The sequence below is a fragment of the Tursiops truncatus genome, chromosome 10 (assembly GCF_011762595.2).
Source record: "Tursiops truncatus isolate mTurTru1 chromosome 10, mTurTru1.mat.Y, whole genome shotgun sequence".
In the NCBI taxonomy this organism is placed as follows: domain Eukaryota; kingdom Metazoa; phylum Chordata; class Mammalia; order Artiodactyla; family Delphinidae; genus Tursiops; species Tursiops truncatus.
Window position 1 is genome coordinate 41,027,698 of NC_047043.1, and position 25,291 is coordinate 41,052,988.

General features: G+C 38.9%; 1 protein-coding gene across 1 annotated transcript in view; it reads left to right on the top strand.

The window, feature by feature from the left end:
* Positions 1-20,741: 20,741 nt before the first annotated feature.
* Positions 20,742-25,291, top strand: part of TINAG (tubulointerstitial nephritis antigen) — a 94,716-nt gene continuing 90,166 nt past the window's right edge. Inside the window, exon 1 of the mRNA XM_019931386.3 lies at positions 20,742-21,096. Coding sequence (XP_019786945.1) covers positions 20,742-21,096 — 355 coding nt within the window. The remainder of the gene's footprint in view (positions 21,097-25,291) is intronic.

The following is a 25,291-nucleotide window of genomic DNA, read 5'->3' on the forward strand; positions in this document are numbered from 1 at the left end:
ATGTCATCATTTACTAGTGTTATTTTCATTTTACAAATGACAAAACTGAGGCACAAAGATGTTAAGTAACATGACTGAACTCACATCATTACTAGACCTCCTTGGGGTCAAATATTTTCCACCTAAGGAAAGATTTCTGGCTAACTCAGGTAGCAAAAGCAGCTTTCAAGGAGGATGGGTTTGGGGTTTATTAATTAATTGATTCATTCCATTATTTTACATTTTTTGTTGTTGTTGTCGAGCATCTGCTCTGTGCCAAGCAGTGTACCGAGCTGGGCTGCAGTTCCCTCCGGACTCTCCGGTTGCTTGCAGACTCACAGAAAGACAGAAGTTACCACGGAGTGCTTAGCAGTGGAATGGGGTGTGGTTTCATTGAGGAATGGAGGTGAGGCTGAGACTGAAGGATGAAGTACAGTCGGCCAAGGTCAAGGAGGATGGACAGATTAGCAGAGAGGGCACTGCATGTGTAAAGGCATTGGGGGCACAGATGACAAGGGTACATTCTAGGAACCATGAAAAGAGTTTCTGAGTCTTCCTGGTATTTAAACTTCAGCCCTTTCTTTGCAGAGCCTATTTAAGGATGAGTGACATTAGAAAAGCAAAACCAAACCAAAGCTAAAACCAAACATTTGCATCCAAAGTGAACCTGGAATGAATTGAACTTGCAACAAATGACAATCTCTCATTCTGCCTCTCTGTCTCTCATTATAACTGAATTACATACCGAGTCAAAAAATTTGGGAAAATGAGATGAAGGCTATGAATCAAGCTGAATTGAAACTAAACTAAGTTCTGGCTTACTCAGTGTGGAACTGGAGGGCTGAGTTAGTGCAGTGCAAGGGCATTCATGGTTTCATGTATCATTGTATTATTAAAAGTTTCAAAGCAGCACTATTCACAATAGCCAAGACGTGGAAGCAACCTAAGTGTCCACTGACAGATGAATGGATAAAGAAGATGTGGTACATACACACAGTGGAATACTACTCAGCCATAAAAAGAATGAAATAATGTCATTTGCAGCAACAAGGATGGACTTAGAAATTATCATACTAAGTGAAGTAAGCCAGACAAAGACAAATATCATATGATATCACTTATATGTGATATGTGTATCAAAAAAATGATACAAATGAACTTATGTACAAAACAGAAAGAGACTCACAGACATAGAAAACAAACTTATGGTTACCAAAGGGGAAAGGTATGTGGGGGGAGAGATAAATTAGGGGATTGGGATTAACGGATACACTCTACTATATATAAAATAGATAGTCAACAAGGTCCTATTGTAAAGCACAGGAGCTACATTCAATATCTTGTAGTAACCTATAATGGAAAATAAACTGAAAAAAATGTATACTTTGCTGTACATCTGAAACATTGTAAATCAAGTACACTTCAATTAAAAAAAAAGGTTAAACATTTTCATTAAAAATGTTTCAGAAAAGAGAGGTAAAAAGGCTCCATCAAAGGAGGGGATTGAAAGACTAGATCACCATATGGCCACAGTCCCTGTGTTGTGGAGGAGATCAGCCTTGGTGAACTGAAATCTTCTGTCCAATTGTTTTTCCTAAAATAAGAACATTAGACTATTCTCAGAACCGAACAACAGTTGAACATGACTATTTCATTAAGGGTGAGGACCTCTGGAGGCTCTGAGCTGTGTTTTGATAACTGGCTTTATACTTGAAGTGGCTGGTTTGAGGACCGTACCCTCTGACCTCAGATTCAGGGCCCTTCCACTGCCAGCATGGACTCGTCCTCTATTTGGGGACACACTGGCCCTGCCTTAGGCTCAGCCTTTTCCCTTCTTGGTGTGCTGGTAGGAGGTAGGACAGTGGCTCTACCCCTGATGCTTGGTGCGAGTGTGGCTGAGTCAGTGTATCTGTTTGCGCCTCAGTTTCTTCATCTGTGAAGTGAGGATTCTACCCCTTCCCTCACTGAGTGATAGCTCAGAATCTTCCTGGAATTTATACTCAGAGATTCTCTGATTAATATGTACCAGATAATGTTTCACTAAGCAAAAATGATTGAATGAGGTTGTTAACCCTGGAGACTAGGCCGAGGGAACTGTGGTCAGAGCTTCAGAGTTCACTAGCAGACTATTCATTAACCAGGCTGGCTGTCCAAGTCCTGACTTATATGACATGATTTTCCTAGGCAATGGTCAGTGGAAATCCTGAACTAGTTACCAAGCATGTCTTACAGATTCCATCACTACACGGTCAGTCTTGCCTTTATACTCCCAGATCCTGAGCTTTTTCATTAGCTAAGGCTTTTCTCCTTTCCTTCTTTCCCTGATGTTTTCTCCATCTATGTGATTTACTATATTATTTGTATTTTATACTTTGCTGCCCAAATTCTTCAGAGCTTGAATTTTTGTTTCCCTTCTTATTCTAAAATGCATTTCTGTGTGCATTTCTCTGAGCCTGTGCTCTAGAGCCCGTGAGCCACAACTACTGAGCCCGTGAATCACAACTACTGAAGCCTGCATGCCCAGAGCCAGTGCTCCACAACAAGAGAAGCCACCACAGTGAGAAGCCCGCGCACTGCAATGAAGAGCAGCCCCCGCTTGCCGCTACTAGAGAAAGCCGGCGCACAGCAACGAAGACCCAACACAGCCAAAAATAAATAAATAAAAAATTTATAATAAAAAAAATTGATTTTAGGAAAGTTATTACCTCTTTTAGGTAATTTCACATCTGCTAAATGGAGAAACTATAGACCACTTTATACATAAAAATATTGCTGTGAGGATTAAATGAGATAATAAGTGAAAAGAGCTGATATTGTACCCTACACAATAAAGATTAGTTTTCTTGTGCCTTCCTTTGGATTACCAAGAACAAGTCCCATTAAGCGTCTTTGTCCTTTATTTTTCCTTTAGCGTCACTCATACTCAGCCAATCTCTGCATCAGATACAGGAAGGTGTACACCATGTATACGCTCATTCATGGGTGTTTGAGGTTGTGATTCTTTTATTCTTCAAAGTCTATGACATACACAAACAAGTTTGAGAATTATAGCTATGCTTTCCACCTTTCTTGTTCAAGGTGAACATCTATTAATTTACCCAACACATACTCTTTTTTTCTAGGAACTCCCAGCCTTCTACCTACACAGTTCTTGCAGGGGCATTGGTGCACATACAATTGTGATGACACCCCCAGCTCCCAGTTCAATTGTACAGAAACAAAATCCCAGCTCAAGAATATAGCTCAGTCCACATCTAGTTGGTCATAATGAGCACATGTTTCAGGCTGGACTAATACATTTCTTCCCCATAAATTTGGATTTTGACCTGAGAGAATTAATTTCACCTCCTATGTAGGTGGCTGGATGTTGAATTGTCTCAGAAGCATTCAGGGTCCTTTTCCACACTGGATACAGATAAACACAGAAATGTGATTTGCAATGAGAGTCAAAAGAAGGAAAGGCATGGAGGGAAATATGATGAGAGGGACTCATCTGAATTCCCTCTGGCTTTGCAGCCACTGGTCCCACTGACTCTTAAGGGGCACCTGCCTCCCTGCTTACATTAGCTCTCCATGTGCCCTTCCAATGATGTTCTTATTTTTACCTTCATTAGTTCAAGTTGCATTCTGTTACATGTAACCAAAAGAAGTTTAACCTGACTGATAGTGATATTAAAACTCACAGCTGCAGCTTCTTGGGTGGCCGCAGCAGCGCTTAGAGACAAAAGATCTCATTTCAAAGATTTCCTTGTACATATGTTTCCTGCAGCAGCCTTTACTCCTAATAAGTATGTCCACGTTCTAATTATATTCAGATATAGGTTTTCCAGGTTACTTTTAGCTTAGCTTAGACTTATTAAGGCGGGTGGTTTGTTAGAATAAATTGGAACATTTTGGGGGAACTTTCATTAAAACACACCCTAAGAAGAGAAAGCCTGGGTTTAAAGCAGAGGACTCAAACTGGGGTTCAAGCACCATACTCTTAGAGCCCATTTAAATCGTCTCACTGCATAACAACCCTTTCATCACATTAGAAAACTAGTATGTAGAGTAGAAAGTGTGTTTCATAGAAATGACAGAAAGATTCCTCAGATATGCAGAAAGTAGCCAGTGTTGTACTGTAATATTTAAAATCATGGATTATAGACTAAAATGTCTTAATCTGAATTATGATTTTGACACTTAGCAACTGTGTGACTTTGAACAAGTTATTTAGACTCACCTGTAAAATAGTAACATTTCCAGTAGTAATGTTCTAAGATGCTGTGAAGTAGTACATGTAAAATTATTAATACATGGTCTGGTTTAGAGTAATAGTTCAAAAAATGTTATCTATTATTTTGATTGTTACAGCTATGTAGCCTTAGCCAGGTTTAGAAATTCATGTGTGCCTCAACCCCTAATTGGAATCAATATCTTGAAGTTATTCACGATTCTAAAGTCTAACTCCTTTACTTATATATTTCTGTGTGCTGGTTAACATTATTTTTATTGTATGCAGAAAAAATTCATACCAGTCAAAGACAAGTGATATAAAAAATAATTTTCTGTCTTTAGGAGATTAGAGTCTGGGCAATAGTTAAAAAGATTAAAAAATAACTTATTAATAAACAAAAAATAAATACATTGAATGTATACCACAAGTGCAAATATTTACTATATGTACAAGGATCTAGCCTGTTTTTCTTATTAATCCAAATGTGTGGATTACTGGTGAAAACGGAGGAGACCAGTATCTCAGAGTATACATTTTAACTGAAATTAAAAGAGAAGAGGTAATATTTGCAGCAATATGGATGGACCTGGAGATTACTATACTAAATGAAGGTAAGTCAGACAAAGACAAATATTGCTTACATGCAGAATCTAAAAAATATATATAAAAATTAACTTATTTACTAAACAAAAAGAGTCTCATAGACTTAAAGAATGAACTTATGGTTATAGGGGGCAAAAATGGGGGGGGGAGGGATAGACTGGGAGTTTGGGATTGACATATACACACTGCTATATTTAAAATAGATAACCAACAAGGACCTAATGTATAGCACAGGGAATGGGAAAAGAATTTGATAAAGCATAGATACAAGTATATGTATAACTGAATCACTTTGCTGTACACCTTAAACTAACACAACATTGTTGATCAACTATACTCCAATACAAAATAAAATTATAAGCAGTTCCTAACTTTGAAGGAAAAAATAAATAAAAGAGAAGCAAGAGTTTAAAGAGATAGAAGATGGAGCTCTTCAGAACAGGAGAAATATTGTAATAGACCTGAAGTCAGAGGTGGAGATATTCTTAATGTATTTCAACAAATAATGTTTGCACACCTGCCATGTACTATGCACTTTATTAGTCACTGAATTTTCAAGGACAAATAAAAATACTTACTGCTGACAGGACACATATTCTGGAGCAGCAGACACATGAATAGATGTGACGTGGGACTTTTTTCTTGCAAATATGAAACCCACACATTTTCATATCCTTCCTGAACGTGTTTCCTTGCAGCTCTTCTGCAGCTCAAGCTGAGCCTCCAGCCTTCTTGTTTCAAGGAAGAAGGGAAGAAATTGCTTAAAAAAGAGGCCACTGATTGGTCTTAAATTTTAAAGCTGGCTTTCTTGACCCTTGTAGGTAGTCAGTAGCTCTGCAACAGAGAGAGAAAATGATTTTCTAATGACTTTATTTTCCTTTGTTACCAAACCAAACTTGGGTCCATTCACCCATGCACAATAAAGCCAATCTACTGACACTGGGTCAATATGAAGGAAAGTGCAGTGTTTACTGCAGGTGCCAAGCAAGGAGTCCAGGGCAGCTAAGTGATCAAAACATATGAACTCCCTGATGGGTTTCAGCAAGAATTTTTAAAGGCCAGGTGAGGGAAGGGCATCCCATGGTAAGTGGTCAGCTAGTGCACAGTTCTCTGACTGGTTCATGGTGAGGTAACAAGGGTTAGCATTATCAATCCTCAGGCTCCAGTAGGTGTAGCAGCTACGTGCTCATGATCATCAAGTAGTTAATTGCTGGGGTTTTGGCATCTGTAAAATAACTCAGGAAATGTGCATCAGATACTATTATCTGGGTACCTCAGAGAGGAGCTAAAGCAGAGGATATGGGGAAGGGGTCTGCCCCAGAAGACTCCCTAGGTCCTGCTCTATGCCCTTAGCATATCCAAAGAAAAGTGGAAGACTTCACTGAAGAAGTAGAGAAAATCTCAGGGTATTGGGGGAAGATGGAGAAAGCCAGCTGTTACCCCTGAGGTTGGTGAGAGAAGAGAAAGGAAAGATGTAACACGGGAGAAGCTGAAGATGTCTGGATGAATCCTAGCCTTCAGCTTGCTGCCACATCCACACGCCCTATAAGTGATGGGGTGGAGGTGCAATAGGAGGAATCCAGGGAGATCTCTGTCCCCCCAAGGCCTCCATGAAAAGTTCTGAGGATTCAGAGGTTCCCAGGTCAGAAGAAGGTGCTAAGGGCCCAGGGTGTTAGCAAGGACTATGTTCAGAATTAAAAAAAAACAATGTATTTGAGCTTCAAGCCCAGAGCCAATAGCTGGGATCACAGATTTTATGGTGGGTCCATCCTGTCACTCCAAATGGTTTTCACTGTATATCTGAGAGTACACAGGACCCCACTTCACAGGGGACTACAATGTAATTTGATAAGATTGCATTGCTCAGAGTCTGGGTATGTTCATTTAAAAAAAAATTAATTTTATTGGAGTATAGTTGATTTGCAATGTTGTGTTAGTTTCAGATGTACAGCATAGTGGTTCAGTTATACATATGCATATATTCATTTCAGATTGTTTTCCCACATACGTTATTACAGAATATTGAGTAAAGTTCCCTGTGCTATACAGTAGGTAGGGTTTTGAGGGCAGAAGGAAATATATATATCCCCTAACTCAGTATGGACTTGATGAGAGGGCTTCTTTAGATTGTGATGTTCTTTGTTGACTTGATGTGATCTTCACGTCCTTAAGGATGAGTAGATCAGGCAAAATCAAGGAGGTGGGATTGGTGTTCCAGGCCTCAGACATCACATGAGCAAAGATCTAGAAGGACTTTTCTAGGTGCTGTTAGTATTTCAAGTGGATGCAGCACAGAGTTTGAGGCACGTTTTAGGTTCCTCCAGAAATGGAGTCGAGGACAGAGATGTCAGTGTAGGAGGTTATTGGAAAGTGTGTTCAGTTGACAGCACCTGTAACGGGGGGAGGGAGGCAGGACTGGGCAGTGGGAGAAGTTGGGATGTGATGAAGTTACAACAGGGATCTCGGACTCCCACATAGTGTGTTCTAGAACCAGGATGGCTCTTTAAATGTATCACAGATTGAAGCAAGTAGAGGGCCTTTGTATCTTCCACTGACGTTGGATAATGTTTCCCGGGGAGTGGGGTGGCAGTGAAGGAGTAAACTAGGGTGAGGCAGCTTCCTTTGGTAGAAGGCAATGCTGGAAAAGGGTTTCAGCCATGAGCCATTAGCTGGCCACCTTCCAGTGACTCAAGAGAAGGGCCTGGGACTTGAAGGGGCTCTGAGCAGCGCAGCACCGCACCTACTACAAGGCGTGAATTTGTAAAGGGTGCAGTTAGAGAGGTAAGCATGTATCAAGTAATACACGGTCTTATAAATCATATTTGCAGGTTTGGGCATTTTGTTTTAAAGCAATGGGGAACTACTGAAGGATTTTAAGCTGGAGGTTAAGTCAACATGATCATGTTGGTATTTTTAAAGGATCACCATGGTTGCTGTGTAGATAATTGAATGGAGAGAATACTGTGGGCAGGGAGCCCTGTGAGAAAGTGGCTGTGGTCATCAAAGACAGAGGTGATATGAGTTTGAATTTACTAAGTGGGGGAATAAAGAAAAGTGGACTGACTAAGGAGATATAGAGAAAGCAAAATTAATGGTATCCACTTATGCATGGATGGAGTGTGGGGGTGATGGAGATGAAAGGGATGAAGTCATAGGTTCTGGCCTGGGAATCTGAAATTTAGTTAAAGACCATGCTGTGTGATTTTTATTTCCTGTTCCTTCTTTCTGCCACGTGGACAACTAGACTTGGCAACACCCTTGCAGTGAGGAGAGACCGTGTAACTATTGCCAGCTAATGAGACATGAGTGGAGGTGATGACTGCTACTTCTGGGATGAAGCCATAGAAAGCTTGGTGCCATCCTCGCCTCTCTTTCTTCCTCTTTGGCAAGAAGCAGGGAGGCCATATGTGGAGACGGTAGAGCCACAGAATCACAGCAGCTGAGAACCCTGAGTCACGCCGTGGAGGGCAGCTGCTCTGGATTGTTGCCCAGTCAAGAGAGGACTTTGTGTGAGCTGGAAATAAACTTCATATGTTATGCTTTGAGATTTTGGGGCTGTTTGTTCATACAGAATAAGGCTAGCCTATTCTGACAAATATTGGAACATAGGAAGAGTGTGTGTGTGTGTGTGTGTGTATGTGTGTGTGTGTTGTGGGTGGGAATGGAGGCAAAAAGAGAGGGGAATGGAAAAGGCAGAAGGTAAATTTAGTTTTACAAATGTTGAGTTTAAGATCACTGAGAGATGTTTAAGTGGACATATCCAGTATACAGTTAAAATGTGGATGAGGAATTTGAAGCAAAATCTAAATGGAGATATAGATTTCAAAAGGCATCATAGCCAATAAATGAAGCTATGTGAGGAATGAGATTCCTAAATAATCTGATCTAAAATCATCTGAGCATATAATTTTCCTGGGAATGGTCTCTGTTTGTTGGTTGGTCCTTTAGAGAAAGCAATAGAATTCCAGAAAACTTTACCTTTTACTTTTAAAATTGCATAAGTCAATCTCAATATTGTCATACAGTATAAAGCAATTTTCTCTTTTTCCCTTCTTCATGATACTGTAGGCATCTGGGTGCCTGAATGTAAGTGTAAGAACAAACTTCCACCTCACAGAAGGGCAGGCAAGCCAAAAAATTACTATTAAAAATCTGCAACTAGTTTTTATCTAAGTGATGTCTCAAACTCAAACTAAGAGTTGTTTTGAAAAATTATCTAAAAGGAACCTTTTAACATAAGTACCAAAATATTATTGTGGACAGCTATAAAATAAGCTGAATGTCATTATTTTACACACCGGAGCTAGGAAAGCCATTTGGTGGTGTAAGTTTTACACGACTGAACTAGACTTTATAATGCTGAAGATTTTGTTGCTTTGGGGGTATAAAAATATAAGACAGAATCTGATACTAATTCATTAGATGTGATACTGAGCAGGACCCTGTTCGGCCCCTGGGCACAAAAGCCATTCTGCGTCCCTTGTTTCTTGATTACAGGAAATAGGCTTCATTCAGCCTCCATGACCTTCCCTGAGTTCCAATGGGCAGGTTCAAGTATTTATTAATCAGGGAAGGGAAGGGATGCAGAGACAAGGGAGGAGCAGTCAAGAAACAATAGTGCAGCCTTGGGGCAGGGGCCAGGTTCCCCCTCAAGGGATACACATAACATATCTTTGGGCTGTTTTGCAGATACTGAAACCCCCACCAGGTGGGAGAAGTTAACTGTATGCTGCCCACAAGCACGTAGACCCCAGACTGGTTGGAACCAGAAGGTTGATGATTCTGACTCCCACTTACCTCACCATCAACCAATCAGAAAAATGTCCAGGAGTGGATCATGCCATCTTTGAACCATTACTATAAGACTCCTCACTATCCCCTCCAGGTTGGGACACACAGTTTTGAGGACATTAGTCCGCTGTGGTCCTCTTTGCCTGGCAAAGCAATAAAGTTATTCTTTTCTCCTTCACCCGAAACTCTGTCTCCAAGATTTAATTCAGTGTTGGAATACAGAGGCCGATACAGCTTCAGATGGTCATTAGATGCCTAGACTGACTCTGAGTCCAGCAGCAAAAATGTATGGGCGTGAGATTTGCACCATGTTGCAGGAGGGGCAGAAACATGGAAGAAGGTTCAGCTTGGCTCATGGTCTTTACTGTTGATGTCCTTCACACAGACAGCCTGCATGGGAGAAAAATATGCTGAACTGGTCTATTTATTGTCATTTCACTTAGAAACTGATTCACAGAAGTATTAAGTGACTTCTAAAAAAAATACACCAAAATTTGAGGGCTAAAGTCGAAACCCAAGTTTGGTCCTCTTTAATTCCAAACACAACACTTTCTTTTCTTGAACACACTGCTTTGAATGAGATCATTTCAGGTGTGTTATTTATATCCCTCTGTATTGTGGAAGGGATGTGTTCCTGTTTCTTTCTTTCTTTTTTTTTCCCTTTCTTTTTTGTTCTTGGAGCTTTGAAATATTTTAGAGGTAGTCCTTCATCTCCAATCTCCCTTTTGTTTGTGATAATGGAAACACTTCCCTTTCTCTCTCCTGGTTTTCACTAGAGCAGCTGCTGAAAATGACTCAGGTTTTCCAATCAGCTGTGGTTCTTGCCTCACGCTGGGGAGGGAAGGACCCACAACATATGATGCCTGTAAAACACACAAAAATGTGCCTATTTATGATGAGAAACAGGGAGCCCTATCCTTGTCTGGAACCGTCATCCTTCCCTCAACCCACATACAACCATCTCACTCAGTGTTTTATCTCATTTGCCTCATTCTGGTCTGATTGAACATCATCATTTTCGAATGGGTTGTTACCATTGTATCTGTGAGTAAATGGGAAGTGAATGCCCTCAGGATCCCCGCTTATGAATACAAACTCCCTTCTATTCTAAAAAAAGAAGAAATAGATTGCCAAATATTAATAGCCCACAAGAGTTTAGAATTTAAGGTTAGACAATTTAAGGTCTGCCTAATGCATATTATTATCCAAAGGTGAATGATAGGAAAGGGAGGGGTGGAGCAAGGGCATAATCTAGAGAAGAAACTAATATATATTGAGTGACTATTATATATCTGGTACAGAAGCTTTTCTTATTTTTAAATTGAAGTATAGTTGATTTACAATGTTGTGTTAATTTCTGCTGTACAGCAAAGTGATTCAGTTATACATATATATACATTCTTTTTTTATATTCTTTTCCATTATAGTTATCACAGGATATTGAATATAGTTCCCAGTACTATACAGTAGGAACTTGTTGTTTATTCATTCTATATCTAAAAGCTTACATCTGCTAACCCCAGCCTCCCACTCCATCCCTCCCCCAACCCCCTTGGCAACGACAAATCTGTTCTCTATGTCTGAGTCTGTTTCTGCTTCATAGATAGGTTCATTTGTGTCATATTTTAGATTCCACATATAAGTGATATATATAGTATTCTTCTTTCTCTTTCTGACTTACTTTAGTTAGTATGATCATTTCTAGTTATACCCATGTTGCTGAAAATGGCATTATTTCACAGAAGCGTTTCCACTTATAAATTTTCAATTCATGGACTCTCACTCTGTGAATGAAATTACGCTGCAATTAAAAGCACCCATCACCAGTAGATGGGGTTAGTAGTAATGTTAGGTCATTTTTGGTCATTGTGTTTCTTGAGTCATAGACTGCCACTCATGTGTTAGTTTTGAGATAATTTATCATCATGATAAACCCCATTCTGGTAGATAAGTACAAAATAAGTGCCAAAATGAAAAAGACATGATGGGATGGAAACTAGAGATAATTTTTTTTTTTTTTTTTTTTTTGCCATACACGGGCCTCTCACTGTTGTGGCCTCCCCCTTTGCAGAGCGCAGGCTCCGGACGCACAGGCTCAGCGGCCATGGCTCATGGGCCCAGCCGCTCTGCGGCATGTGGGATCTTCCCAGACTGGGGCACAAACCTGTGTCCCCTGCATCGGCAGGTGGATCCTCAACCACTGCGCCACCAGGGAAGCCCAGAGATAATTTTTATAAATTAAAAGTGGTAAAGAAATGGATGAGTATTGCACAAGTATATGGAATGACTCATTTTTCAATGAATCTAGAGGACATATCACAAATCAGACCCTGGGTCTGTAACATTGAAATTAATAGACAAGAGATGAAAAAAAGTGAAAAAATGAAACAGCTTTTGAGTGTGTGGTTCCAGCAGCTGTTTTTGAGTTTTACCATATTTCATACTGTACCGATGAGATCATCATTTCTTGGGATAAGACCTGGAGACTGGTTTACTTTTATTTTTCATAATTTTTACTTCCTCAGTGATTCTATTCTACAGCCAGTGTGCAAACCACTAGGTTAGGAGTTCAGAGGGAGGTGATGGGTTTGTAATTGAAAGGGGTTTTAAACATTAGGTGTACTGGAATTGTACATTTAGGATGATTGCCTCAAGCTAGTGGAGATTCCACAGGCTCAAAGCTTTTTCACATTTTGCAAATTAAAAGTAGTGATGAGGCAGTAAACGCTATTGCCATATTCTAGGAATTCCCCTATCACTTGTGCAGAGATCATTGAGAAAGTGGCTGGCCTTATTCACATATTTTCATATAGATGAAACAGTTAGGTTTTGAAAAAGAGTTCTAAATAAATACAAATCAACAAAGAAGATAAGATTAGGTTTAATTTTAAGTCATTTTAGGAGAATGAATTAGGACCACAAGCTGAAGCAGTGGAGTCCCTTTGGATTTTAAATACATTGGCTTAAGATCAGCATTTTGTGAACTAATCCTTTGCAAGGAAAGGAGCTCCTGCATGTTTCCAGTACTTTCTCATAGATTATTTTATTTAATCCTCAAAACAACTTTATAAGATTGGTATTATGCTTCCTATTTTGATACGTGAGTTAACCAAGCCCATAAGAAGATAAAATAACTTGACTCATGTCACATGGCTGGTAAGGAATTTCGATCTACTTTTGACTTGAATCCAAAGCTAAGAATCATTCTGATATATCATGATGTCTCTCATAAAACAAATATCTGAGGAATATTTGGAATTTTCATATAGTTTATGAAAAAAATTATAAAAGAACCTTTCAGTATAGCCCATGAGATTCTAAAATAAAATTCCTTGCAAACACATTTACAAAAATTATTCAAATAGCTTCCTTCCAGAGTCTTGCCTTAGCCCTGGCTGACCATGGGCACTGCCATTCATGTTCATGGCTCTTACTATATGTTGATGACTTGCAAATCTACACTCTAGCAAAGATGGAAGTCAGTTTCTCATTAGGCATCCCCATCTGGATAAGCCGCCAGAAAATCAAAATAGATTCCAAACTGAGCTAACTTTTACCCCAAACTTCTTCTTCTGTAGCTACTGCTACTATCTAGTCATAAGTGCAAGAACCCTGGAACTCACCCTGGGTGACCCCTATTCCTTTATCTCCACATTCAGTGAAACATTTTACAAGTATTACCTGCTTCATATCTTTCTTATTTTACTCTATTTCAGAACCACTTTTCAAGGCCAAGTTCTCATCATCCTTGCTGACACTCCTGCAATAGTTTCCCAGTCTCCAGTCTCACCCTCATCTGATCCATCCTCTGTTTTGCTAGCATGATGATCTACCAAAAAATGCCATCCTGACCATATCCTTGTCTTGTTATGAATTTGGAATAACTTCCTGTCCCAAGGATTCATTAGTTAAAAATGACAGATACTGACTATGGTTAATCGAAGGTCTCCCCAAAAGAATTTTTTGAAGGATATTGGTATTCACAGAAATTAAAGAAAAGATGACTGACTGAGGATCTTGGTCAGTACCTCCTGGCCAGTTGTGGGGGTGTCAGTATCTGAATACCTCAAACCAGTCACTCCACTCAAGATTCAGTTCTCAGGAGAGAGTGACGGGCTCAGTTTATGTCACATGAGATCTCCAGAAGTGGTGAGATGAAGACCTATGATGGTCACCTTCACCAAGACTCCATGGCTTGGAGGAAGAGTAGATCCCTAAAGGAAAATGTATGTTGTTACTTTAAAAAGTTTGGGGGTGAGGGAAAACAACTGACTAATATTCCTTCTTATTTTTAAAGTGAAGTCTGTACTTGGTGTGTCCTTGTCATTCAAGATCCAAAAGTATCTGGCCTCTACTAATTTTTCAAATGTGTCTTGTTTTATGTTCTGTTTCTCAGTCTAGAATTATATCTACTTTACATGACAAATATCCTCCTTACTTACTTTAAGCCTCAAATGAAATGTCATTTCCTTAGTAACATCCTTCCTAATTCCACCAGGAAGGGTTGGCCACTGCATCCTTTGTGCTTTTATTAAACCCTCTGACGGTCTCTGTAATAACAATTTTCAAGGCTCCTTGCAAAGATGTTTTTACAAGCTGGCTTCCCTGGCTATACTGGGTTGCTCTGTAAGGATTAGAATTAGGTTTTATTAATCTGTGCATCCCCCAAATATAGTAGTGCCTGGAGTACATTTGAAGTTTTATATATATATATATATTTTTTTTTTTTGAATAAAATAATGAGTAACTAAAACTGCCTTTTCTCAAAGTGTTGTTCTGCTAAAAGCATGCTAAGAGAATTAGATGGCAGGCCTATTTCTTATTTTCAACTGCCTCATGTGAAATAAAGCATTAATTAAAAAAAATTTTATTATCTCTAGAGGATAACTGTTTGCATCCCCTATTGTTTCCTGTTTAAATATATTGAAATTAGAATTTTGATGTGAAAGAAAATTTTGTTCTCACTCATATGCACACCTTTTCCTCTAATAACTTTTTTTCTGTTAGCTTTTTCTCTTTTGTAGTCTTTTATGATCTCCTTTGCCTCCTGAATTTTCTTTCATTTTCTTTGATTTTTTTTTCTTTCTTTTTGGGTCTTATCATTATGAGATTTCATAGGCTCCTCCCCTATTTACATCAAGGCAAAGAATGGGCAGCATACGGGCTTCCCTGATGGCGCAGTGGTTGAGAGTCTGCCTGCCGATGCAGGGAACACGGGTTCGTGCCCCAGTCCGGGAAGATCCCACATGCCACAGAGCGGCTGGGCCCGTGAGCCATGGCCGCTGAGCCTGCACGTCCAGAGCCTGTGTTCCGCAATGGGAGAGGCCACAACAGTGAGAGGTCGCGTAACGCAAAAAAACCCAAAAACAACACAAAACAAAAAAAAAGAATGGGCAGCATAATCTCTGTAGGAGGTCTTTGAACCAGAGTGGAGACCAGGTGGGAGGCAAAATGCGGCCTTGGTCAGGGCCTCTTTTCCTTCCAGGCCCAAACTGGATGCATTCTCTTGGCCCATTAGAGGTTTGCTTTGGTGCCTATTGGTCTAAATCAAATATTCCCACTAGACTCTCTTAATCTGCAAATGCATGCTACATAAATAGCTGTACATGCAATTCTATGTTGGAAAAAAAAATTTTTAATGGAAAAAGATGTTGACATTGCTATTTCAAAAAAAGTAAAAGACAAGGGGAAAGTAAACCCAAAGTATCTGTTTAATTACTGTGAGAGGTGAGAAGATTTTGAGACAAATTGCTACATGCCTAGACCTGGGTCCAGCATCCTGAACTATTACTTGTTAGGGAGCTATTTAAGATTCTCTTTTCCATTTCATGGATCTACTAATTTTTTTTTTTCAATTTTCTCAGTAATGTATAATTAGAGACCAAGTCTGCATTAACTGGTAAACTTCCACAGAGGATTAGGGTTTCACTTGAGTGTTTTTACAATGTAGAACCAGTCAGTGAAAAACCCCATGATCCTTTGCTAGATCTCTACCCCCTCTCATATTCTCCCCACCTCAGGACTCACTGGGTTGGAAAGAATCTGGATAGAGTATCCATGTCATGGGCTAAGGGCAGGGTTTAGTCAAGATGACCAGGTGAATACTTAAACAGAAAGGCTGGATGGGGCAGGAATGTGTGCCCTGATCTTGGGGTCAACAGCTTCATCATTGGCTGTGTACTTGCATAGTCACTTGAGTCTTAGTTCTTCATTTGTAAAAATGAAAATAGGGATAATAATTATAAATTCTACCATCATGGACTACTGCAAGATCCAAAGAGATTATGTGCACTCTCTAACACACAATGTGTATTGTGTATTAAATAGACATATATATGTACATATACAGACATATATTGTAATTACAATGTGTAAAATCTTCCAGTCCCTCTTAGCAACCTAATCCAAAGACAACTACACTTTGTAGGCAAAAGTTTTCTTTATGTCTCATTGAAACTCTTTACTCTAAAATTTGAGTTCTCTCTCTTTCTCTCCCTCTCTCCCCATTTTTGCCTATTTAAATATATCTAAAAATTTCCAATTATGGTACTACCCTCTTAACCACAGGGCATACATTCTAAAAGCCCCAGTGAATGCCTGAAACCTTGGATAGTACCAACCTGTATGTATAATACTATGTTTTTTCCTATACATACATACCTATAGTAAAGTTCAATTTATAAATTAGGCACAGTAAGAGAATATCTGAATTGCCAGTATCACTACTCTTGTGCTTTGGGGCCATTATAAGTAAGATAAGGGTTCCTGGAACACAAGGACTGGGATATCCCAACAGTCGATCTGATAACCGAGATGGCCACTAAGGGATGAATAGGTGGGTAGCACATACAACCTGGGCATGCCAGAAAGAGTGATGATTCATATACTGGGTGGGATGGAGCTAGTCGGTGTGAGATTTCATTACGCTACTCAGAACAGTGCACAATTTAAAACTTATGAATTATTTATTTCTGGAATTTTCCATTTAATTTTTTCAGACCACGATTGACTGTGGGGAACTGAAACCATGGAAAGGGAAACTGTGGATAAGAGGGGACAAATGGTTAAATGTGACTAAAATCTCCAGTGTCCAGTCCTTTTTTGTAGGATCTAGCTAAGATCTAGTGTTAAGACAACTTATTTGATTGCCTTCATTCTTTCCTAGGAAACATCCAAAGGTGCTGATTTCCTCCATTGTTCCTGTGTAATGAAGGTAGTAAAAATCACAAAAAGAGGAAATGCAGCACTTTCTTCTCATCGGAGATGAAGCTCATCCAAGGAGAATGGTCATGTTGAAAGAGGGTGTGGCATGGTGGACTCTAACCTTTCTAGTTATGCATATGTTACACCTCCAGTTTTTGAAAATCCACCCACTGTATTACAGTTATTGATTATTATGTTGAAGAATCATTTATTGGAGATTCATCTGATCAACCTTCATGTAAATCCAAATTGCAAGTAAATACGAGCATTTTATTTTTTTCTTATTTCTTGTTAGTTGTTTTAAAATGTTTGTAATGTGTCAATCAGCGTTAACTGCCAGTGTCATTATGGACAATTTTGGCCAGATAATTCTCTGTTGTGTGTTCTGTCCTGTGCATTCTAGGAAGCTCTGCAGCTTCCCTAGCCTCCATCCACCAGATGCTTGTGGTCCAGACAATCAAAGCAGTCTCCAGACATTGCTAAACTTCTCTTGGGAGGCAGTCATCCCCTATTAAAAACTACTAGTCTAAAGGAATATATTAGTAGTAGAACTTGTGTCAAATATGTCACTTTCAATGTGAAGTTTCTTTGCAGGGATATTTGAAAGCTTTCGTAAATGTTGAGACAGTGAAATGATTGAAGTGAGATAGTATAATCAGTAGATACACTTAAACTGTAATATTTAACCATGTGCTATAAACAAATAAGTTAGGGCACCACTGTCAATCCCTTCTGACTGTGGGGTTCCCAATCTTACCTCAGGGTGAGAGTTATGTGTATGTGGGTATCAGACATAACCCATCAAAGAATAAGGAGAGTGGGGTACTTATACATCAACTCTTCCATGCATTATTTAAAGGGCTTCTTCTGGGTTACAGGGAGGGTGTTAATTCTTAGCACTTCTGGATTGTTATGCAGTGGGGCTGGGGAAGGAGGGAGCTCTGGTCACTAACTCATAGGGATGCAATTTCAGCCAGCTTTTCCTAAAATGGTACAGATGATGGGAATATGGACAGAGTGTCAACAGCGTCTGCTGAATCCTACCCAGGGGCTGAAGTCATTGGATGAGAAAAGGGTTGAAGATGTATATGAACCAAGTGATAAGTGAAGGACTAAGATAAATGGTGGAAGACTAAAAATCATAGATGGAAGAATTCCCTAGGAACAGGATGACACCTCATCTTCTGGGTCTGGAAGGAAGATGGAGAGGATGGCTGCAAATGTAGATTGGTTTATGAGTTTGATGACAGGAAGGCATGGGATTAACATTTGCTGTCTTTGTTTGCTTGGTAACCTCTGAGAGAATGTCTTCCCTAAAAGTGACGTTCTCTAGGAAGTTAGGAAATCAAGGTTTGTAATGGCTCCAAAGGGAACAAGTTAAAGAAATATGAGAAGCACTTAAGAGCTTAGCTGAGATCAAAGTCAAAAAATTTGTTGTGGTAGCAGTTCTACAAGCTGGTGGATCATCTCCAACAGTAGACATAGTACAGGGGTAGAAAATGCAAATTGTAGGATTCATATATTTATTGAATAAATGCTTTTTGAGTGCCTAATATGTGTCAGGAACTAAGTGATGAAGATAAAATGGTCAACAGACAAATTATACATAGACACAATTCTATGATTTTGTAGAGCTTTCTGGAGAGGAAATACAGAAAATAAATAAGATTGATGAATATAATGTTAATATATCAGTAATAGGCACAGAGAATGGGGATAGAGTGAGCTGGGACTGGAGATGTGGTGTCATTTTAGGTAGGAAATGTAGGCAAGGTCTCTCTGAGAAGGTGTCATTTGAAAAAGGGCTTGAAAGAGATGAGAGATTGAGCCATGTGTATATCAGGGAAGCATGGTTCAGGCGGAAGGAACAGCAAGTGCAAGGGTCCTAAGATAGGAGTGTGCCTGGCATGGTGAGGAAGGGCAAAGTTATTGTGATGACCAGACCAATAAGGTTGAGGGGTAAAATGGTTTAAATTGAGGCCAGAGAGATACCACGTTTGGAGGTCCACCTCATACAGAGTCTTGTAACCTATGGCTTTTAGGTTGATTCAATGCTGGGTGTTTTGAGGAAAGATGATACATGAGGACCAGGGAGGGAAAGGATTGAGGATATTGATAAGAACACTTTAAATGACCACAGAGAAGAGAAGAAAGTGAGTCCAAGAGTAAGCAGATAAATTGGGAACTTTATGAAAAATGTGACGTGAAGCAGGAGAGCATGAAAGCATCGGATTTAAAGGAGGAAAGAGTTTTTAGTTGGAGATTGTACTTTTGAATGATAACTGACATTTATTGAGCATGAATGATGTGCTAAGTACTTTATGTATTATCTCATTTAAGTTTCCCACCTACCTGATATGATAATAAATATTGTTATCTAAATGTTGCAGATGATGAAATTAAAGTATAGAGAGACTAAGCCACTTTCTCAAAGACGTGCTGCTGGTCAGTGGTGAAACTAGGATTTGAACTTCATTAGTCTAACTCTTTGGCTCCTGTTCTTGACTAGTTCACTACACAGGGTTAAATGCTGCAAAGGGTTCAGGTGTGATCAAGATGGACACAGGTCAATGGGAATCGACGTTAGCGATGGTCGGTGGGACTGGAGACAGTATTTTGCAGTAGTTTAGTGACTCAGCTGGTGGCAAGGAAGTGGAGCCAGCAGTTTTGGGATTGGAGAGACAGTGGGATTATGGAAATTGACACCATGATGATGTAAAAGTAAAATGACAAAAGATAAAGAGATTTGCACTGGTTTATAGCCTGAGAGGAAGGTGCCAGAAGAAAGGGAAACAATGAAAATAGAAGTGTGAGTCAGATAATTTACAGAGCAAAGTCCGGGAACAAGTTCGAATGGTTGGCAGTATGGATTAACCTTGGAGAGGAAGGCACTCATTTTATAGGAAAATAACTGAGGACCAGAGAAGAAAATTGTGAGCCCAAGATCATAAAGCCAATTCAGCAGTAAGCTCAGGGACGAGAGTCCAGGTTTTCTGATCATCAAGAGCAGTCCTTTCCTCTAGGCAACCTGGCCACTCTTGCTGAATCATCGTCTGCTGGTTATTTAACCACAACCCAAAGGGAGTTATTATAGTTAATGAATAAATACGCTATAGCAAACTGCACAGCTTTACAGAAACACGAAAGACATCTTGACATTTGAGTTTCCTTCACAACGGCCCCCTACCCGCACCCCCCGCCCAAGCTCTTTAGCACACAGGATTGATTTTTCTTGACTATAAGCTGCTTTTCAGATACTGCAGATTCCTGCATTGATGTCAAGTAGAGATTCAGGTAGAGAAAACTAAGGTCACCATCAGGGAATTTCTAGCTGAATTAGGCTCCACTAAGCCTTGAAATCAAAATGCTTCTGGTAGGTGAGTGGGGTACACATGGAAAAATCAAGCCAGTGTGTGACTGGGCATGTGTTATTGTTATGACAGATCCTAGCAGACAACCCCAGGAGAGATTGGATTTTAGTTGCAGTGCAAGTAGGTGATGAAAAATTGTTTTTGACTTTTGAATTTCCTACACTTTGCCAGTAGTTATTACAGCCATAATTTGGGCCATGTGTATTCCAGAGAGGTTTTTGATTTAAGAATCTAGATTATTTTGGAAGCAAGCAATATTCAATATATCATCTATACCTAAGATTTTTAGGTATTTATTTTCATGGCGATGGACATTTTTTCTCATTATATTAAATATAAAATCTAAACGTTGGAGGAATGACAATGGTCTATTTCTAACACTTACCTTATCTTGAGCAAACATTGAAATTCTTGATTAATGTTTAACTACAAGAAATACACTCAGTCCAAGTAAAGGATCAGTTTCAGGATTCAGGCTGAGTTGTCTTGATGATTAGAATTCAGGCTCTAAGGAGAAGCCCCAAGGCCAAGGGTATTGAATATAATAGCAAGTGGGAGCCACACCTGACCTCTGGAGAATGTGGACTGGATATAAGATTTTAATCCTTTCTTATCTCACCACAGAAATTTGGATGGAGAGACAGTATTTATCTCAAAGAGAAGTGGACCGAGGAGCTAATTTCACTAGGAATCACACCATTTTGGAGGGTACTCGATTCAAAAGAGCCATTTTCAAAGGGCAATACTGTAGAAGTTTTGGTTGTTGTGAAGACAGAGATGATGCCTGTGTGACTCAGTTCTATGAGAGAAATGCACTGTGTTACTGTGATAAATTCTGTGAAAGGGAGAATTCTGATTGCTGTCCTGATTACAAGTCATTTTGCCGTGAAAAGAAGGGATGGCCTCCTCACACAAAGCCTTGGTATCCAGAAGGTAGGTTTTGGGAATGTGTTCAAGCATCATTCTAGTTCATAACAAGATCTGTCCAACTTTCTTTTTCTTTCTCTTTCTCTTTCCTCCCTCCCTCCCTCCCTCTCTTCCTCCCTCCCTCCCTCCCTTCCTTCCTCCCTTCCTTTTTTAAGTTGAAATGAAAAATGAATATTTCGGTCACCAGAATAAATTTCTTAGGATTGTTAACATGCTTTGGTTTAGATGCCGGTTACACGCATCAGACTAGAGCCTTCAGGAAAGTTCTGCTGTGACAGCCACGAAGGCTGGTCTAGATTCTGTCCTGAATACTCACTCAACTTATATAAAAGTTACTTAAAATTCTTTCTTTCTTTTTTTTGTAATATGTATTGACAAGAAAAATATCGCTCACACTTTTTTGAGTGTAACCTCTTAGAGAATCTCATCAAGTTCACAAGCCTGATCCTCTGCAGATTTATGTAACAGTTTACTTACTATTTCATGAGACTGTTGGACCTCGTAGCATTAGAACCTATGTTATAGCAATGTCATTTAAACCAGTGCAAAGGCAAAATAAAGTTGGCCACCCTCTCTGCCTAAGTAATACCAAATAGAGTCACGATGTGTGTTTTTGTTTTGTTTCATTTTGCCAATCTGGGGTTTTAAACTATTAAAAACAAAAGAGTGCTCCATATAAGGTAGTTTTAAAAGTCTAAGACTGAGCAAATAAATACAAATAATTCATAAGGAGAATGGTGGTATTTCCTGTATTGGTCTAATTATAGTAAAATGGCTATAGAATCTGAGCAATCGATATATCCAAAATTTGCCAAAAACACAAAATAAAATTCTATTGCTCCACTTATACAGGCAGAAGTGCAGGTTTCCTCGGAGCTATGTCACATGAATTTAAGTGGGTGATGGTGAGTGGAGATTACAGTTAGAAGAAAATGTAGGATAAGCTAGGATTTTGTATCCTTCTAGCAAGATCCAGATGCTGACTGTTGCCTTCATTCTCAGTAATGTCATCTTGTTTGTAAAATTGAGGAAGTACTCCTTAAAACACACATGTATTATAAGCTTTTAGGTATAGGATGGATAAACAAGGTCCTACTGTATAGTACAGGAATTATATTCAATGTTCTGTGATAAACCATATGGAAAAGAATATGAAAAAGAATATATATACATGTATAACTGAATCACTTTGCTGTACAGCAGAAATTAACACAACATTGTAAATCAACTAATTTGAATAAAAAAAAATAATGCCAGGCCTTTGTCTTTACCAGTAAACAGTTCAGCAAACATTTATTTCACCCTAAAAAGTGGCAGATAGTCTCTTAGAAATGGCAGACCTAGCCATTCATCAAAAAAATATTCATTGACTACCTCCACCAGGCCAGTCATTGTGCTTTTGCTGGGGGCAACCATGGGGAAGAAAAAAGACAAGACATTATCCTCATGGAAGTGACAGTCAAGTTATATGTGGGGGTTATAAGATATTTAACAAATTCACTGTACAATTGCAAATTGTGTTAAATTCTTTGAAGGAAACGCTTAGGGTGCGGTGAGAAATTATATCAGAATATAACATTAACATGTAAAATAATGCATAACATTAGCTTGGGTGGGAGACTTGAGGAGTGAGGAGTGAGGTGACCTGAGGAAGGGCCAACAGAAAGGGATCTGGGAGCCAGGAGCTTGGTGCTGCCTAGGAATTGGATGGAGGCCACCACTTCCAGAGAGTCATGATCAGTGGAGGGTTGGGGGTGACATAAGATGAGGTTTGAGAGGTGAGTAGAAGTCAGATTTTTCCAGGATTTATAGGCCACATCAAGAGTTTAGGATTTTATCCTGTTATGAGAACTCATTGAGAGATGTAAAGTACGAATAGGGTCAGCTTCCTGGAAGTTGAGGATAAGTATTATGGATCAGCTGTGGTGCTTTTGATGTGATAAAACGTATTTGAGCTTTTCTTATTTGAATCATGTAACCCATTTGGAAAAGAAATTGCTGCTTCTTCAATGTCCATTTTTGCTTGAAAGCTAGGATTTTGCTAAGACTTTAATTTAGGGTCATGTTTTAGGTAGAACTTATGTTCCCAGCATAGTTTTTATTCCATTCATGATGGAGGGAAGCAATTCATCAGTTTATTTAGTAGCAAATGTTCACAGTAAACTATATTTGCACTCATGAAGGTGATTTTTTTCTTTTGTTTTATCTTCCTTATGAAAGTAGCTGGTTAAAAGAAAATAGCACTACACAATATTTAAAAATGGTACAAAATTAACTAAAATAAATAGAAAATGATATACTATTTATACTATTTTTTTGCCATATAAAGAGACTTTCCTCTGAGATGCTAGTAAAGCATCACTGATTTGTTAAATATTTTTCAGTTATTCACTGATTTATTAAATATTTTTCAGTTATCTACTTACATGGTATTGTCTAGTTCATTCACTAATTTATTAAATATTTTTCAAGTATCTAGTTACATGTTATTGTCTAGTCTCTTATACTGCATTTCTTTTTCAACCTGGGACTTAAAACTATGTATATTATCTTAAGGTTTAAAAATATAAATGTGTCAAAAAATAAATAGATATGTACCTTTTGTGTAAATTGGTTTGGACATATGAGTAAACATCTTCCTTCTGGGTTTTGTCCCATCTCTGCTGGTTACTTCCAGTCATTGGAGGATTTCAAATGTCAGATACAGAAAAAAAGTGATAGAATTTGAAACAGTACCAGAGTGGTTTTTCCAGACAAAATCTCTCAGTGTAGCAGATCTTAAGGAAAGAGTCTAGTGGACCATGTGCTGTGAACAGACCTAAACTAATTTGATTACACACAACTCTTCTGTTCACATTGGTAAAAAATGGATGTAAACCACTGACACATTTGAATTGAATGAGGATTATTTATCCCTTCATGACCTTCTTAACCACATTACAATGAAGATAAATCACAGTCCAAATTCGGCCGTGCATACTGTTACAAAACTATATACTGGTAAGGAGATGTACACTAATCCATAAACCTCTGTAAGCTCCATGAAGTCTCAGGTCCCCATCCTGTTAGATGTTCCCACATCTACCTTGCTTGAAAAATTTACTGGAATTTTCCCATGTGATAATATTACAGAGGGTGTCAGGTTATGATAAATCCTCCTACCCAGTGGCTGGACACAGGACCTTGTAAAGATCAATCCTAGGGCACCAGGTCTAAGAGTGAAGGCTTTTGACCTTAAGAGATACATAAAAACTGTGGAGTATGAGAGTGGGATGTGATTTTTAAGTGTTTTAGCTAATCTACATCAATTTATTGCTGTTAATTTAACCAATAAGAGCTGATTACTTATATCCATTATGCTGATTAACAAGCCACTAATTTTGCCAGTGAAAGCCCATTTCTGATACTCATTATACTGCTACTCTAGTGTTCATTAAAAGATGGGTAATGGAACCCCTTGTAGCAGCTTACCTGGAGTCTGACCTTTCAGGATCAGTGCTACTGACTGCCCCTGCAATGCGGACTCCTGATTAGAGCAGGCAACTGCCTTCCCTGAAGTGACATTGAGACCAGCACATTTATTAGAACACTTTATGATGAAGTTATTTTAAAATAAGTTACATCATATTGTCACCTTTTCTCAAATCAAGAGATGGATTTCACTTTCCAAATATCTGATTTGCCTCATTTTTGTATTAATGGCTGTTAAAGTTTCAAAACTCCTTTAATTTCAATAACCATTACTATCATCTATCTATCTATCTATCTATCTATCTATCTATCATCTATCTATCATGTCAAGGTGTAATCAGTTTGATTAACTCACTCTGAAGTGCTTTATACATTTTTCCTTGAGGAAATAAAGCCACCAGGAATTTTCTCATCTCTCCATCATCATAATTTTCAAAGTACCCCCATATTGGTTACTGTTTCCATGGAGTAGATTCCTCCTCTTGAGCTCTAAATCCCACTGTCTCTTTGTGTGTGTGTGTGTGTGTGTGTGTGTGTGTGTGAACATATCGTTTATTCAAATGATGTATGGGCACTGTATTAGTTTCTTATTTCTATGACAAATTATCACAACACAAAATAATTATTTTACAGTTCTGGAAGCCAGAGTTTGAAATGGGTCTCACTGGAAGAAAGTCAAGCTGTCAGCAGGGCTGCATTCCTTCTGGAGGGTCTAGGGGAGAATCCCTCT